The sequence below is a fragment of the Pieris rapae genome, chromosome 7 (assembly GCF_905147795.1).
Source record: "Pieris rapae chromosome 7, ilPieRapa1.1, whole genome shotgun sequence".
Classification (NCBI taxonomy): Eukaryota; Metazoa; Arthropoda; class Insecta; order Lepidoptera; family Pieridae; genus Pieris; species Pieris rapae.
In genome coordinates, this window is record NC_059515.1 from 6,540,811 (window position 1) to 6,557,049 (window position 16,239).

Consider the following 16,239-nt stretch of genomic DNA (forward strand, 5'->3'; position numbering starts at 1 on the left):
ATCCAGTTTTGTTAGTTGTAATAATGAAAGTCAAAAATGTTGCAAATCACGTATTTATTTAATAACAAAATATAAATGAAGACACGCACACATCGTAAGGCACAGCCAAGCAGTTAAAAATGTGAAAAACATTTTCAAAAATGAAAAACTATATATTTCGCTTATTTATTAAAGTGAGATGCTTCCATTGATTCGAATGCTTCTAATTTGATGTTTAATCTGAAAAAGGTTTTGAAAATTTAATAAGATAAACTTAATAATAACAAGAAATATATCTGTAATAGGAAAAAAATGTCTGATTTTTATTTATTGTTCTGATATTAAAGGTGTGTTTCATAACTAACTCAAATACTCTTTTGTTTCATATGTTATAAGAAACTTTAAAAAATTGCAAGAACATTCTTAATTACTTTTTTAATGCTGAAATTAACAAAATCAATTTTTTTTAAATCATGGGACGTTATAGATATTTGTGACTAAATATTTATAATAATGAAATATCTATATCAGACATAACAAAGATTTTTCTTGTACGTCATCATTTTATGAGACACGAACCAGAATTAAACCAATAATATAAAGTAATTAATAATTACGTCTTCTCGAAGCTGGCCTGCAACTCTTTGGCCTTGTTTGGATGGCACACGATGGCCATCTTGCTCTTGTCCTGCTGGAAGAGCGAAGGCAGCCAACGCGACGCGGCCTTCAACGCCTGATCCTCTGTCACTGCCGCTATGGCGCATATCAACTCCCTGATCATATAATATAAATTATGATGAAATCATTCACCAGTGTAACTTACCAGTAATCGCATAGATTACGATGTCGAACGAAGAATAATTCAAACGAGTATACAGTCAAGGATTTTTGTTAGTTTTTAAACGCGACAATATACTAAATCAATATAGGTATATTTTACTAAGTGTATTAAATTTGTATAAAAAATATATAAACAAGATAAATAATGTTGTGGTAAAGTGGGGCTAAATAGGCCGTATGGTACGTAGCAGGACCAAATCCAGGACGTACTAGAGCAGGCACAAGTAAAAAGTACTCATAACCGACGAGCAGTGTGGAAGAAGCGAAAGAGTTATGTCAGGACCGTTGCGAGTGAGATCCGTAGTCTCCACTAAGCCCGACAAAAGGCATAATAACATATATATAACATATACATAATAATATAACAAATAAAAAAAACAAAAGGCTTGTCAGAGAGATGTGAATACGCAATATAAGTTTTGTCCCACTCTAACGCACCTTACGTCATCGATCACCCCAGCCGATGTAAGACGCAGTATGCGTTCTGTCCCGCTCTAACACGTATTGGCCACACATATTACGTCATCGTGCGTTAGGTTTTTATTTTCGTTACGGAATTTCTTGATTCAGTCGCCACGCTCAAAGGCCGCGATAAAATCTATGCAATAGCTTAATCAAGAAAATTCTTGATGCCTTAACCATACAAAAAACGGGATCCTGCTCACGTAATTAATCCAAATGAAAGCCTCCTGTGGGAATCGGTCTAACTGACCTGTTATGAGTGGTTCCGACGCGCTTGATATAGTTGAAGAGCGATTGCTTGACGACGTCTGCAGGACATTTCTCGACCTCCACGACCTCAAACAGAGCCGTGCTTTTGGCCGAAGCGAAAAGCTCCGCGTCAAACTTTCCAATGGCAAGGAAGTCCTCCTAGATTACGAATTTCAATTTAGTAAAACATCCACTATCTTATTTTTTTAAATAGTTTATATATATTTGTTTAGTTTTATGTAATTGTTTCTTTTTTGTAATGTTTGTTTTGTTTAATAATTGTTTTGAATGATATTTGTTTGCCTTTAAGTGCTTGTCACATTAAAAATTGTATTTTGTGTTTCTTTACCTATGTATCAGTGTGCCGAGCGTTGGCAAGATTTATCAATAAAAAAAATGTCTCTTTAAATCATAAGACCAATCTAGCCTTAAATTAGATTTATAAATATAAGTCTAGGATATTAATAAAGATATTTAATGTAAAAAACATTTTAACCACATTCATTTTTCCTTATTTGTTGAAGAGTTGTCCAAGAACAATTAAAATAATTAAACAATAAGGGCACCGGGCGGCCTTATCGCTTTCGAGCGATCTCTTCCAGGCAACCACAGTGCAGAATTAAATATTACTCAGACATGAAAAATTTAAGACTTTGAGAATAATTTTAACCATTTTTTTTAATAGAACAAGGAGGCAAACGGGTTCACCTGATGAAGAGTGATACCGCGATACACTGTCATTGCCAATGGGCTCGCAAGTGCGTTGCCGGCTTAAAAATTTTGCCGATATTCTATAGTATTGTATTATAAATCTTTGTTTCCCAACGACCCTTCTCCAAATTAAGAGGTTTCTTTCCTTTAAGAATGGTTTTAAAAGAAATGACTATTTTAATATCCTATAAATATATTATTATTCAGTATTGCTAAGTTCTAACGAAGTGAAAACTAATTTTTTGACGATTACCAGTATAGCCTTGACTTTAGTATAGGCCGCCACCGCATTAGTGGCCCGATACAAGGAAAGCACTAGGGCGGCTTCGTGAGGCGAAGGGCGGAGCGCGTATCCGTATGATAGGCCTCCGCCACGGACTTCACGCCACATGGGACCCTAAAACATAAACATTTATTTATGTATTATACAATAACGATAAGCGATCTAAATGAAGATCCATCACACAAATAAAGTTTTTAAAACTTTATTGCCTGGTATGAAACCTTAAAGTGATGAGAATAAGTCAAATCAAATATAATTAAAGAAAACACATTTTTTTAACGGATGCTGTGATACTATTTGGACATAATAATTTATAATAAGTTCGTAATAATACATAGCTTCAATCCGTTAAAAAAGTGTTTCCATTAAATATGTCAAAGTTACGTTAATAAAAGACAATACAAATTCAAATTTTTAAAATATTTTTGATAAAGGGCTACCTCGAGCTGTGTAAAGTAGTTGAGTGCCACGGACAAGGGTGCGTCCTTCAGCGAGCTCCCAGGTGGGCCTGGACTGAGCTGAGCCAAGAACGAGCTCTCCACGCCCCCCACCCCCACCACGAACCCCCCTCCCCAGCCGGACATCAGCTCCCACTCGTTATACAGCTTCGGCCTGAAAGAAAGAAACTAATTTTTATATGCTATTTTTGTTTTAAATATGTAGTATTGTTTGATGATTTGCTTTTTTTAAAAGAGTACCGTAATTTTACGCCTGCTTTTTCTCTCGGCCTACACCCTCTGTCTTCTTTGCCGATAGGGTTGCCTACAAGTTCGAATTTAATGACGTGGAATAAGTGATACCTTGATGATCTATATTAAAAAAAAAACGTTTTTTTTTTCATGTACACTAAATGCCAGAGGGCTCGCGAGTGCATTGTCGGCCTTTTAAGAATTGGTACGCTCTTTTCTTGAAGGACCCCTCGAATTGAATTACCTTACTGAATTGCACTTTTTATACATACAGTACAAGGCTCGTTTTTTCAACGAATAAATAAAAAAAGCGCTTTTCTCAAGATTTCAATAAAACTCTAGACTCGTCGTCATATCAGTTAATATTAAAAAATAATATAATATAGAAAATTTACAAAAACTTACGCAACTGGTACAATCTCGTTCGGTCTCGCAAACTGCTTCCAGGGCTTCGTACTCAACTGGTATCTTTCCAAATCGCTAGCCAGATGCAGCCAGGGCTTCTCCGTGATGTTCTTCAACGTTTTCGTGGCTTCGTCGAGGGCCTTTTGAGCAGAATCTCCACCAGCGTTGAGCTGTTCCACCAGTTCTTTTAGGAACTGCTGTTGGCGCAGTACCGTCGCCCAATGAACGTTTGTATTCTTCTCGTAGAGGGAGTCACGTAAAATATCGTACACCATTTTGTGGCCAGCCCGACGAACCTGAAAAACCAAATTAAAAATCATCGTCTTAACCATATAATGTTATTAAATTTTGAATGATTAGTAACTATTGACTTTCGAAGGTAAGCGACTCTAAAATTGACTGCATAAATACTATTTTATTTATTTATTATAATTACAAATTGTTTTTGTAATTTTGCAGACAACAAGACTGAGAATGTCAGTAGTATTCCATACAAGTTTTTTTGTATGGATTAGAATCAAACACACACACAACATCAAACACAACGCAGACCTATATATAAGCAGAGGCCCTATCATCTTTAACCACTTCCTCTAATCCTAGTGTGGGGGCCAGTGCCACTTATACCTAAACATCCTGTATATTATGTATAATAAGTTTTTTCTTTTTTTCTTCTGTCTAAGTTCTATACCCAATTATACTTTGATTAAATAAATAAAACTACAAAACTGAACTGAAATGAATTTAAAAAACGTTTTTAAATTCATTTCATAATTATTAATGTATTAGATTGGTTATTATAGTAAAGCATTTCACTCATAAATTGTTTAACATTATTGTAATTAAGTTATATTTAAAATAACACTTGCAGCAATCATAATGTTAAAATTACCTGAGAAACATCGTTGATCAATCTCTGCGCAAAGACCAACAGTCTTTCCTTGGTCAACTCGGCTGCATAAAGAACTTCATAGAGATGGTTCACTACTTCCTCGTAGTCTGATGGCTCACACTAAAATACATTAATTTGTATACTTTTAGAATGTATTATTAAAGGCTTAAAATATAACTAAAAGTGCATTCATTAATTTTGCAAACATTAATGTTCTGTTATTTTTCTTTAAAGACTTAAATTAAATATTTAATTACTAAAATCATCACACAAAATAACTAATAGGAAAAGAATGGCTGTATGGTAACTTGTTTTACAAGCTTTAAATTCGTGAGTTTTAATTGCATACAATTATGTTTTTCTTGGAACTCGAAAAAGAAGAGCCAATATCATATTATATTCTATATTAATTCATATTATACTGAGTAATAAAGGCTTAATAATAATGTTTTTTTATACACTCAATAATTTTTACGCACTGTATTCTTAAGGGCAATACCGCACTAGCGGGCACTGAGATAAATTAAACTGTTGATAAACACCAGTGTGTGCGCACTAATTTATTAATTTGGAAAAAAAACATATGTGCAATTCACACATGGTAGAAGTGAAACCTTTAAAAGCAAAGTTTTTATAATTAATCAAATATAAATTAATCATTTTCCACTATCTAAATGTGTGTATTCTTTCAAAACAGTATATTTTAATGATTTAATGATTTGGCAAAAACTAAAACAACGAAAGTTTGAAATTCGATCAAATGAAAAAGCGGCAGTAAAGAGAGGCTGTATAATGCCTGCTATCTCATTTTCTCCCACGTTAAATCATATGAATTAATGTTTCTGTCTCTTTTTACTGTCGCTTTTCCGTTGCATCCGGTTTGAAATCACAACGATTCTAAAGAAGTTTCACTTCAAAAAACTTTCTTAAAAAAAAACCAACATAAATTCGAGACACACTAACAAAACATATTTCGGGAATAACGACTATAGTTTTCTAGAAAAAGCGTGTATCTCCTAACTTTTGCGTACTTTCTTTAAAAAAATAGTTTTTTTTTCCGAAGTAATAATGTATTAAAATTAACACACTTTATGGCACCCATAAATTCTAGACACACTAACTAAAAATATTTCCAAACTAACGACTATAGTTTTCTAGAAAAAGCGTGTATCTCCTAGTTTCTGCGTATTTTCTTAAAAAAAAAAATTTTTTTTTCCTAAGCTGATTAAAACAGGTAGGTACTTACCCTAACTTCAATATGAACAAATTGCCCATACTGTCCCACACTAAAGTTTCCAGATTTGCCAAAACCTATGTCATTGCTGAAGGAGACAGTGAGCTGTTCCGTTGTAGAAATCACATCTTCGTGAGGAATTAATTTGTCCCCGCGTCGAACTGGACACTCCGCCAACGCGTCCAAATGCAGAGGGAGCCACTTGCGGGTGACTTCATCTATTTGGCTCGTGTCTAGGATGAGATTTATCTGTAATATGTCATTAAGATATTTTTTTATTTTTTTTTATTAAAAAAAAAGAACTGTGTGTAAAAAATAGTGGGCACTTTTCCATGACATATTTTTCCTTCGTCTAGTCAATTTTAGATTTTTTGAGATGAAACTATAACGAATTCCAAACAAGGGTGCGTTAAACATTGAACCCTCCTGGGGGGGGAATAGAAAGGGACAGAGCGAATGTATGGCACTGGAACGCATGCGCATAGTATATCTGTTACAGGCCAACGCGAGGGTGAGCAGTAGCGTCCAATATTTCAACGCAAGAGGGAGAGAGAAATAAAGATTCACTCTCTTTCTCTCTCTTACCATAGTAGAAGAAAGAGAGTGAGTCATGAAATTAGCTGATATACGTACTTGTTGTTCTAATTAGTTAAATTATAATATTCATTATTTCATTTACAAAGATGTAATCAATTGTAAATTGTAAGTAATGTCAGTAAAGTTTTTCATTAAGAAACAATTTATATATACATATATCTATAAATGAACTATATTTTGCAGTGCTAATTTTAAAATTAAATTGAAATGAATGGCTTTTTTTATTTTATATATGTATCAACTGCAAGGCTTAATATAGTAACTTACATAAACGAAGTTGGTCTTCAAGCTATGGACTCTGGTGTACAGGGGTACTTCTTTGAGGTCGAAATGGGGGCATGGGCCAGAATCTGTGGCCCACGTGGATAGATTGTGGCACTTCAGGTTTTTACATGATGGCACTGGGACAGATGCTAGCGTACCAGCTGGCGGTGGTCGCTGGAAATAAAAACAGCATTATATATAAAAATTATAACGCATTGCGATTTGATATTAAATATTATTTATTAGAAGTTAGGTGAGAGTTATAAGAAAACTAAATTTAAAAGTTAGATAAAAAAATCATTCATAAAACGATTTGTAATATATCATCAAACACTGTTTAAATGCCCAGAATAGTTTACAGAATGTACTATCTACTAAAGTGTTTTGTGAATTCATATTAACTTACCTTGATTCAAACAAAAAAAAATATCTTTATTCATACAGGTAAACAAGGACATTTATAAACGTCAAAAAAAATTAATGTAAATTTCCATTAATCGCAACTCAAGGGCGTAGAGCGGACAATTCAGTTAATTTGATATTCCTACAAAGTACAAGGAAGTCTCCTAAAATACAGTTCTTTCTTAGCAGGAGATTGGGATGCGTTTTTTATCTAACTGGTTTTGATGATGTATATAAAATGATTTTTATATACCAAGGCGCGCTCTTGTTTCTGACAATTTTTTTGACAAATACCTCATTGAATTCCATGGCCTGCTCGAGGGCTTTTGCTTTTTCCGCGAGTCCACTCGCCCCAAGCTTAGCTCTCTGTTCTTCTAGACGCTTCTTTTCTTCATCAGCCATCCTTTCCAAACAGAATTATTGTTTCAATATATCAAACTTAAATTTACTCAATTTTTAAATACCTCATTTGTAATGGCTGGACATTAACAACTAATACAAATATAACAAATATTTCAATGTCACGAACAATATATCGTATAAATTTTAATTACTTTTTTTAACTTCTTTAGCTGGCATTACTGCCTACTAATTTCAGATTTAGTGAACCTTTAAAAAAATGATATCTTTACTTGTGCGTTATTTACTGTTTGTGATGAAAAGGGACGGAATATCACTCGCCGCTAAACTACTTTTTATGTGAAGGACCGCACTTAAAAAGTTGTATACATTGACTAACAAATAAAATATATGCATGGACGTTGAGACGCGTATTGAAATTGAAAAATGTGCCCGACCAAAAACGGTTTCCTTCTCTGATATATTTAAGTCTTGGTGAGCCAACCAAGTGATCACCAAGAACGCGGTTTCTCTGTACCTAGCGAATATGTGCGACGGATAAGGCCAATGTTATTTGCGATCAAGGACCAGAATTAAGACCAGAATATTATATTATATATTTCATTAATATATTTTTTTCGACATTATCGTATTGGCTTAGCACTGTAAGGCTAGTGGGTAAATTTGTGAAGTGAGTATAAGTATTAAAAAAAAATTATTTTACATCTAAAAAAGCAGTGCATTGAAAACAAATCGTCCTACAGTGTGCCCTATGCCTTACTTTTCTTGCAGCTCTATACTCGGTGACCCAATGATAGTAATGACGTCATCAGTAAAGAATCGCTTCAGTAATCCCAACCAGAACTCAGAGTTTTCCTCCAGCAATTCGTGCATTGTTTCTTGTGGATTCATTCTTAGGCGGAACTGAAAAAAATTTATATTAATTTTAATTTACTGCGAAAAGGAATACTGTTTACAATTTATTAAAAAATGCATAAATTTTAAAATATATATATTACGATACTATATGATTACCGCAGTTTAGGATGAAAAAATATTTTCAGGCAGTCTTTAAAATATCTATGATTAATTAAGATATGTTTCTAGACACTTAATAGAACTGGGCAGATCATACATCTAGAGATGTAAAGGACGACAAAAGGAAAGATGGACAGATGACGTAATAGAACTAGCGGGAAAACCGAATGAATCTTGTTCAAAGCATAAAGAAATAGAAAATGTACCTTCAAAGGGGCCATACAAATACCAATACTAGAGCACTAACAAAACTAATCTCTTTTTAGAACTTTAACACAATACTTACATTAAGAATTGAAAACGAACAATTGCTGTGTGCATTCATTAATAATAATAAAACAGTGTTGGCCTAGTAGGTCGGGGGTAACGCGATCTCTTGAAAACCAGATCGCAATGCAAATGTCATATTTAATTTATTTATAAATTAACAATAAATAAATGTGTAATATTACTACGGTAATTTAATAGGTGTCATAGGTTAATATTTTGTTTATCATAAATGGTTTTATAGTCTACCAGTTTCTGTCCCCGCTTCGCACGGATATATCTTATATGTATATAAAATTCTCGTGTCACTGTTAGTTACCATAGTCTTACATAACGTCTTGACCGACTTTTATCAAATTTTATATGCATATTCAGCGTAGGTAAGCGATATGGGGCGTCCACCTCAAGATTTTATATTTTTGTTTTTTATTATGATACAACGTATAAAAATACATACAACCCTTAACTTTCTCCCCTCTACAATTAACCCCTATTTTTTATATTTATTTATTCTAAGTCTACAACATCATACATATTACTAAATCTACTGATAATTTTATAAAATCTTATATCTAATATGTATGACAATACGTGTAAATATAAGTTATGCTAAAAAAAATACAAAATTAAAAACATAAACAAGATAAGACAACTACACAATAAAATAAAATTACAAAGAAGGTTGGAACTTAAAATAGAGAAAAAGAAAAATCATCAGCAAAACAGCGAATTACGTACGTAGCTATTATTTTTTTATTTGATATATGTTGGTGTGTACTAATAGCTAGATAGACTAGGCATTAAGGATAAACGAAATTTGCGTGGGTAGCTAGTTTGATATATAATGCATGACATAATGTGATGTCGTTTTGTAGATTTTTTTGCTCTATTGTAAATAGTTTCAGGAGCGTAGGCGACATACGAAGTTTTATTGGTATTCTTGGGTAACAATATCCAACTCTTCATACAGGTGTTTATATTTTATATAATATTCTATAGTTTTGGAGCCTATTCAAAACAAACGAATAAATCTTTCCTCTCATATTTAAGTGTAGATATTAAAATATAATATAGCAATAAAATTGATGATCTCAGATAAGGAAAACAAAACATGTTTAATACTAAGTCTAAATTAGGAAATTTATAAATAGGATTGTATTTTTATAATAAGATATTTTATATATAGTCAATTTATCAAATTCTTCATATACGGCAAATGTGTGTTATCTAAAATAAGGTATCTATGGTAACAAACACGGTAATTTATTTAGTCCACATTAATAAGATCAACTATGTAATGATGTATATACCTGACGGATTTAGTGATATATCAAAGTAAAGTATTAATGGTGTAATTTTTTACTTGTGGTTGTTTACGACCATTTCGAAATAGAAAAGTTTATTATAGTTCATACAAAGTGTATCGAGTTTAGTACGGGCTAGGACAGAAAGGGGACAAAATAACGTACATCTACGCAGTTTTAAGTAATTACGGCAACTTTAAAAGTATTTTTTATTATTTAATTGTCATTATTGAAGAGGGGTTTAATGCTATGTAGAGTGTAAAACCATGTAATAGATTTCGACGCTCTAGGGAGTTTGTCGTGGGCGTTACATGAAGTTTAAACTGTAGGTTAAAATTAGTCCACATTTGATACAGTAAAATATATAAATGAACGTAAAACAGCAAAACAATTGTAAAATTTACTGAAAATAACAAATGGAAATACACATAAATAGGATATGTAATAAAATTATACTCACATCTTCTTCACTCTGCGAATACAATGCATCTCCAATACATCTGAACGCCATGGCATGATGAGGATCAGACTCCAGGCTGGCCATACTTTCTCGTAACTGTTTCTGCAGGAGCCTTTTCATTCTATCCATATCTATAACTTCTTCTCCTCCCCTAAGACTTTTGAGGCAGGCTTGGGCCTGATTACGCGCAGTTTTCAGTTTTTCTATTGGTACATTGTCCAATTGTATTTTTATTAGCGATGCTAAGTTCTCTGTTAGGTTGTAAGACACCTGTAATGATTAGTCGCATTATATAATCACGTTTACATCTGTTGTTCTTTCTGATGATTGTCTGTGACTATAAAATAATTTTTACAATTCTTAAAAGGCCGGCAACGCACTCGCGAGCCCTCTGGCATTCATCCATGGGCGGCGGTATCACTTAACATCAGGTGAGCCTCCTGCCCGTTTGCCCCCTGTTCTATAAAATAAATAAATAATAATAATAAATATAAAATTTTCACAATTTTTTTTTTTTAATTATTTATTTATTTATTTATATATTTTAAAAAGAATTGCTTCAAATCATACATATACATAATTGACAAAATGATATTGAAAGTAATATCTTACATCTCCGGCCAAAGCGTCTTCCCGTTCCACTAGGCATCGTTGCAAGGGGGCTGCTGCAGTGTCACAAAGATATCTCAGAAGTACCGCACAACCAGTCAAGTCTTTGATAGCTGATTTGTCAGTAAGAAGTGGTCCGCGCCAACCGAATATTACCTGCATATTTAAATTATTAAGATTTTTTGCTTGTGATGTGCTATAGGTGCGGAAAAGCGGGACACAAATCTGTTGTTTGTTGATGTTCAACATTGTTTTTTTTTTTTTTTTTTTTTTTTTTTTTTTTGTGTGCAAGCGAGAACATGGCGGCGAATCACATGTTGGGTGCAACCCTTCTAAGATGGAAGATGGTTGCTGCAGCAGCCAGTCACGGGGTCTCTTGGTGGAATGCTTACGTGACCCCAAGTGACCCTAACAGTGTCGTGATTGGTGGGAGGGTTTTCTTGGGTAGGGCTTTTAGAGCGAGTCCCACACTGTTCGGAAATTCATTCCCGCTAATAAAGAAATTAAAAAGAAGGCACTGAGGATAAAGGTTGTGGTTTCTATTCCTATCTAAAAAATAAATGTTTTGAGTGAAACCTACAATTTTTTTAAATATAATTTAAAGTAATCTTTTCCAAGTCAAGGTAAAAATTAATATTAACAGTATCATGTTACCTGACCACAATCTTCAGTATCAGCAGGCCAGTGTTCTGTATAATCTCCATAGTTAGGCGATGGTGGCATGGTCTGCCAGGGCTTCACCCATTCTTCTTTTGCCTCTTTTTCCCTCTATATCATACAAAACTCCTTTAACATTTAAGAAATCAAAGACGACATTTATTTTATTATTTAGTTAATAAAAAAACTACTGGTCAAAAATGTCACCATCAAATTGTACATTATCTCTGAGTAACAGTACATAACACTGGTCTATACAGTCAAACCTGGATAATCAATCTCAATCTCACTCTCTCTTATAAAGGTTTATACTAACCGGAGTTTCTTGCTAATACAGGTACATGAGTTACCGTTTCTCTCTTATAGAGATACAGCAAGTATGAATGTAGTAAATATGTAATATGATAAAATTTTGTGCATAATGCGCACAACATATTATGTACATATCCATTTTATTTATTTATATTGAATTTGTTTCTGTATGTGTGTATCTTTTATTTTAAATTATCAAATTATATATGGTATATCAGAATTTTTTTTAAATCCTAATACTGTCTTACTAGTAGTAGATAATAAACAAATAAATCATAAATATTAATTGATTCCAGTAATGAAAAATATTATTTGTTCTACAAATACCTAACACTTGCAATTACTATTACTCACCTGAGCAATGATGTCATCTTCTACAATAGATAATGCTTTAAACACATCATTGGCTTCTATTTGTCCAGTTAAAATAATTGTCAAATTCTCAGGCCTATAGAACTTTTGGTGGAAATCTCTCACCTGGAAATTAATTTTGTTTATATCAAGGAAATGCCTGAGTTTATATGATATAAGAAAACAATGACATTTAATTGATGGTGGTCAATTACATTTCATATATCAATAATTATTTTTATAAAGATTCTTATATTCATGTTTCTGCGGAATAAATAAAAATATATTAGAAATGTTTATTTCGCGTTTCCTTAGGAATTTCAAGCATTGCTATCAAGTAACAGATAGTTAAAAAGTAGTAACTTACTTTAACATTAGTAGTTGATTCTCTTAAATTTTTCATTATGCCTCCTGTTTCAGATGAATATCCACTGTTTGGGTACATAGCACGCAATAATTTCAGCTCACATCTACAAAGTACAAATTATGGTAAAGTATAACTAAAAAACCATAGCTTGCAATATTCAGAAGTAATGCTGAAGTACTCAATATATATATGTATATGTGAAATAAAGTGGAAATTCAGTTTTTTATATAGAACCTCTACATAGTAGCCTAACAGACTCACAATCAGGCAGATTTGTAGCCTAGGCAACACGTAAATGGCAAATTTTCAATTCCTTTAAAAGGGAAATTTCCCTTTGGCAAAAGATGAATTAAATCATTATTTACCTGAGCATGGAAAGAGATAAATAAAATAATGATTTAATTCATTTTTGCCATGCTCTAGCAAAAACTACTCTAATATTATCCTCATGATATGAAAGGGGCAAGTTGGAGCCCACTTTCCAGAGATTTCCGATTTACCTTGTGAGTTATTTTTCTAAGCAACATATTTGACATTTTTATGGCAAAGAATTTCCAATTACACTGAAATTCTGTCAGGTGCTACACTACCTGCTATCAGCAGAGTTCTCTCTTCCTTGCATTTCACAGTAGACTACCCCAGCATTCTCACCATCACCATCAATATGATGAACCTCTGTTGTAAAACCTTCATCTGTAAGCGTAGGTCTTAAAATATGATCAAGATATATAGGAAGCAAAGTTAGCATTCCTTCATCACCAGCAGTATCAATAGTATAACAAGTATGGTCTGTATCAGTCCAGGCGTTGGTGCCATGGGCCATACACCGGTTCGCCAATAGGTCCAGAATTCCTTTGTAAGGATACCGCTCAGAACCCAAGAAAATTAGATGTTCCAATGTGTGGGGCAAACCGTCATCGTCATGTGCCTCGGTTGCTAAAATACAATAAAGCATTAGGTTGTGCAGGTATTAACAATTAATGAGAAATGATTATACATACCAAGACAGAAGAATCCATTAACGGTTGGACCCTCAACATTGGCTATAATTACAGTTAATCCGGTTTTAGTAGATACATATTTGTTTACCGGCATAACATCGTATGCCTTTGTAGACGATACAAGTTTAAATTGTGACATTGTAATTCTTACAACTTACACTACGTGTATGTATACTTATTAACTTATCTTATTATAATTATTACAAATTAATTCAATATTTTACTTATGTACAAAAGTAAACTTCCAATTTGTAGTAATAGAAATTGTTATAACGTGACGTTTAAAAACTGATTTTTTTTTCAATTTGTCCCTTATGGGAAAGGCAAAGGACTTTAGTCCATACAGCCAAGTCTTATTTTTAAAAACTGAAATTTATGAATGACATTTGACGATTGCGATTTGCGAATACTTAAATGACATTTTGATTTGACGCCATGAACATAGATATTTGCGTTTCTTTGCCTTTCTAGTCTGTACTCTGTGATATTATTTACTTAATAGCGAGTAATACAGAGAAGTCCATGATCATTAAAATAAATTTAAACCTTTCACCAAAAACCTAACAAAAATAGTTTTTAATAGTTTCACTTAGATTCTAACCTGACCTTTTACGCTGCGCTTCTTAACATTTTCAATTAATATATTATAATTGAAGAAGCGTCTTTATTGACACTATTATTGGCCTTTCCTTTCAATATAAATAAACATAAATAATATTTAATATAAACGTTCGACTTGATATTACTTTGTTAATATTTTTATATAGTTTACATGTTCATAAAAGACTATTTAACAAGATTTTAAAAACCAAGTAATTTCATATTATTCATAGGTGACTATAAACCTACACAAGTGGCTAAATTCAGTTAAATATTGGCTTATAAATTTCAAATTCATATTTATATTTATATAAACCCGCAAGAACTTTTCTTTAGGCAAGTATCTGTGACGTACCTACCATCACAGCTTGTAAACGCGGCGTTAACCTTTTTACCTGATAATTATCATTATACGGCGTTTTAAATTACGCAAATACCTACACATTATATTTCAATCAAAACAATCGCCAACGAAATTAAATTGCACGACGTTTTTAGGATAGCACAGGCGAAGGGATAATTTTTACAAGTAAACTCGTCATTGTCGATTCTATTAAGACTATTCAATGGCCAGTTGCAAAATGTTGCAGCATTTGACTGATGTAACTATAAAAATCAGTGCTTTAAACTGTAAATTATTATTAACATTAATCTTATTTAGAAGGAGGATCGTGCTTCGAGGGTGCTGCTGTCGAATTTTTTCCAAGACAACAGGCAAACAGCGATGGACATACCCGTCTGCGGTAACTGTTCTTTCATCTTCTAGCACAACTGTCGCGAAATGACCTTTCCGACCAAAGAATGAGGCAATCATCTTTTTCCTTGACTTCTTCCTTTCTGTACCTCAAGTTGGTTGAAATGAATACCCACTGACGTGACTGTCTTTTGGTTTCGCGTTTGTAGCTATATAACCAGCTTTCATCACCTGCGACGATGTCAAATACAGCATTTGAGTCACCGCCGTTGTCTAACATTTCGTGACACCAGTCCATGGAAAGGTGTTTCTGGTCGTCGGTTAAAGTATGGGGAATCTATGGTGCTTCCAGGTGGAATCCAGGTAGCTTTGTACCAGACAAAGCTACCTGACGCCTAAATGTTCATGTAATATTTTTTGAACTTGACTCATACCAATGCCGAGACTTGCCCGTATCTGCTGATAGGTCACTCTCTTATCTTCCTCTATCATGCGTAGCACAGCACTGGTATTGTCTTCCGTAATCGCTGTTAAAGGACGACCCTTACGCGTATCATCATTGAGATTTCTACGTCCACGCGTTAAACCAATTGTAAATAGTGGCACGAAATGGGACTTTATTAAGAAATACTAATCTTAACCTATACTATAGCTGTTACCTACTATAGCTTTGTTGTTGAGTGAGCCAACAACGAAAGTCATAATAAATCATTGATCGAAAATTTTCTCGCGTTAGGTTGATTTTCACGTGTAACAAGAGTTTTAGATTCGCCGACAATTCACAATAACAAACGAAAAACTATTTAGGTTTACTGCTGTGTTAAAAAAAATAATATCAAAAACTTGTTAACAATTAATAATACATTAATGATTAAAAATAATGTTATCGCCAGTTATCAATAATTATTATCTTATAATTATTTAGGGATTACATACTTAACGAATATTTATTGTGATAGCAAAAATTTTAATGACAGGTTATCACTTGTATTTTTACACATTTACCTTGTGTACCGTACCACCCAGGGAGGTATGAGTCAGATACGTGAAGACAAAAAGATATTTTTCTGAAAAATCTGATCTGAAATCGAACATTACGGTTGATTGATATCGGAGGCATTCTTTAGTATTTTAATGGATACCTTAATCGCACATATAGTTATTTTAACACTACAATATTCACGTAAATAAAATTGATTTCTGCTAATGTCGGTCAGGTTATTATTATTAAAA

The 16,239-nt window shown here is 33.1% G+C and overlaps 1 protein-coding gene across 1 annotated transcript; it reads right to left on the reverse strand.

Annotated features, from left to right (window-relative positions):
• Nucleotides 1-37: 37 nt before the first annotated feature.
• On the reverse strand, nt 38-13,954 carry LOC111000586 (uncharacterized protein C05D11.1). The gene is made up of 18 exons (XM_022270089.2): nt 13,713-13,954; nt 13,302-13,647; nt 12,712-12,814; nt 12,348-12,470; nt 11,679-11,792; nt 11,028-11,180; nt 10,416-10,685; nt 8,128-8,270; nt 7,302-7,410; nt 6,609-6,779; nt 5,757-5,993; nt 4,511-4,630; nt 3,619-3,914; nt 2,965-3,136; nt 2,495-2,638; nt 1,532-1,689; nt 597-752; nt 38-219 (listed from the first exon to the last, which is right to left on the reverse strand). The coding sequence occupies exons 1-18, from the start codon at nt 13,849-13,851 to the stop codon at nt 162-164; spliced, it is 3,012 nt and encodes a 1,003-aa protein (XP_022125781.2). The 5' UTR covers nt 13,852-13,954; the 3' UTR covers nt 38-161.
• Nucleotides 13,955-16,239: the final 2,285 nt, after the last annotated feature.

What these genes read in the sequence shown, in the direction of transcription:
- LOC111000586 (XM_022270089.2), bottom strand. Translation starts at nt 13,851, where the DNA reads ATGTCACAATTTAAACTTGTATCGTCTACAAAGGCATACGATGTTATG. An exon ending in ATTCGCAGAGTGAAGAAGAT is followed by an intron (nt 8,271 to 10,415) that starts GTGAGTATAATT and finishes AATTTTTTTCAG; the next exon opens with TTCCGCCTAAGAATGAATCC. An exon ending in TGAAGACCAACTTCGTTTAT is followed by an intron (nt 5,994 to 6,608) that starts GTAAGTTACTAT and finishes GACATATTACAG; the next exon opens with ATAAATCTCATCCTAGACAC.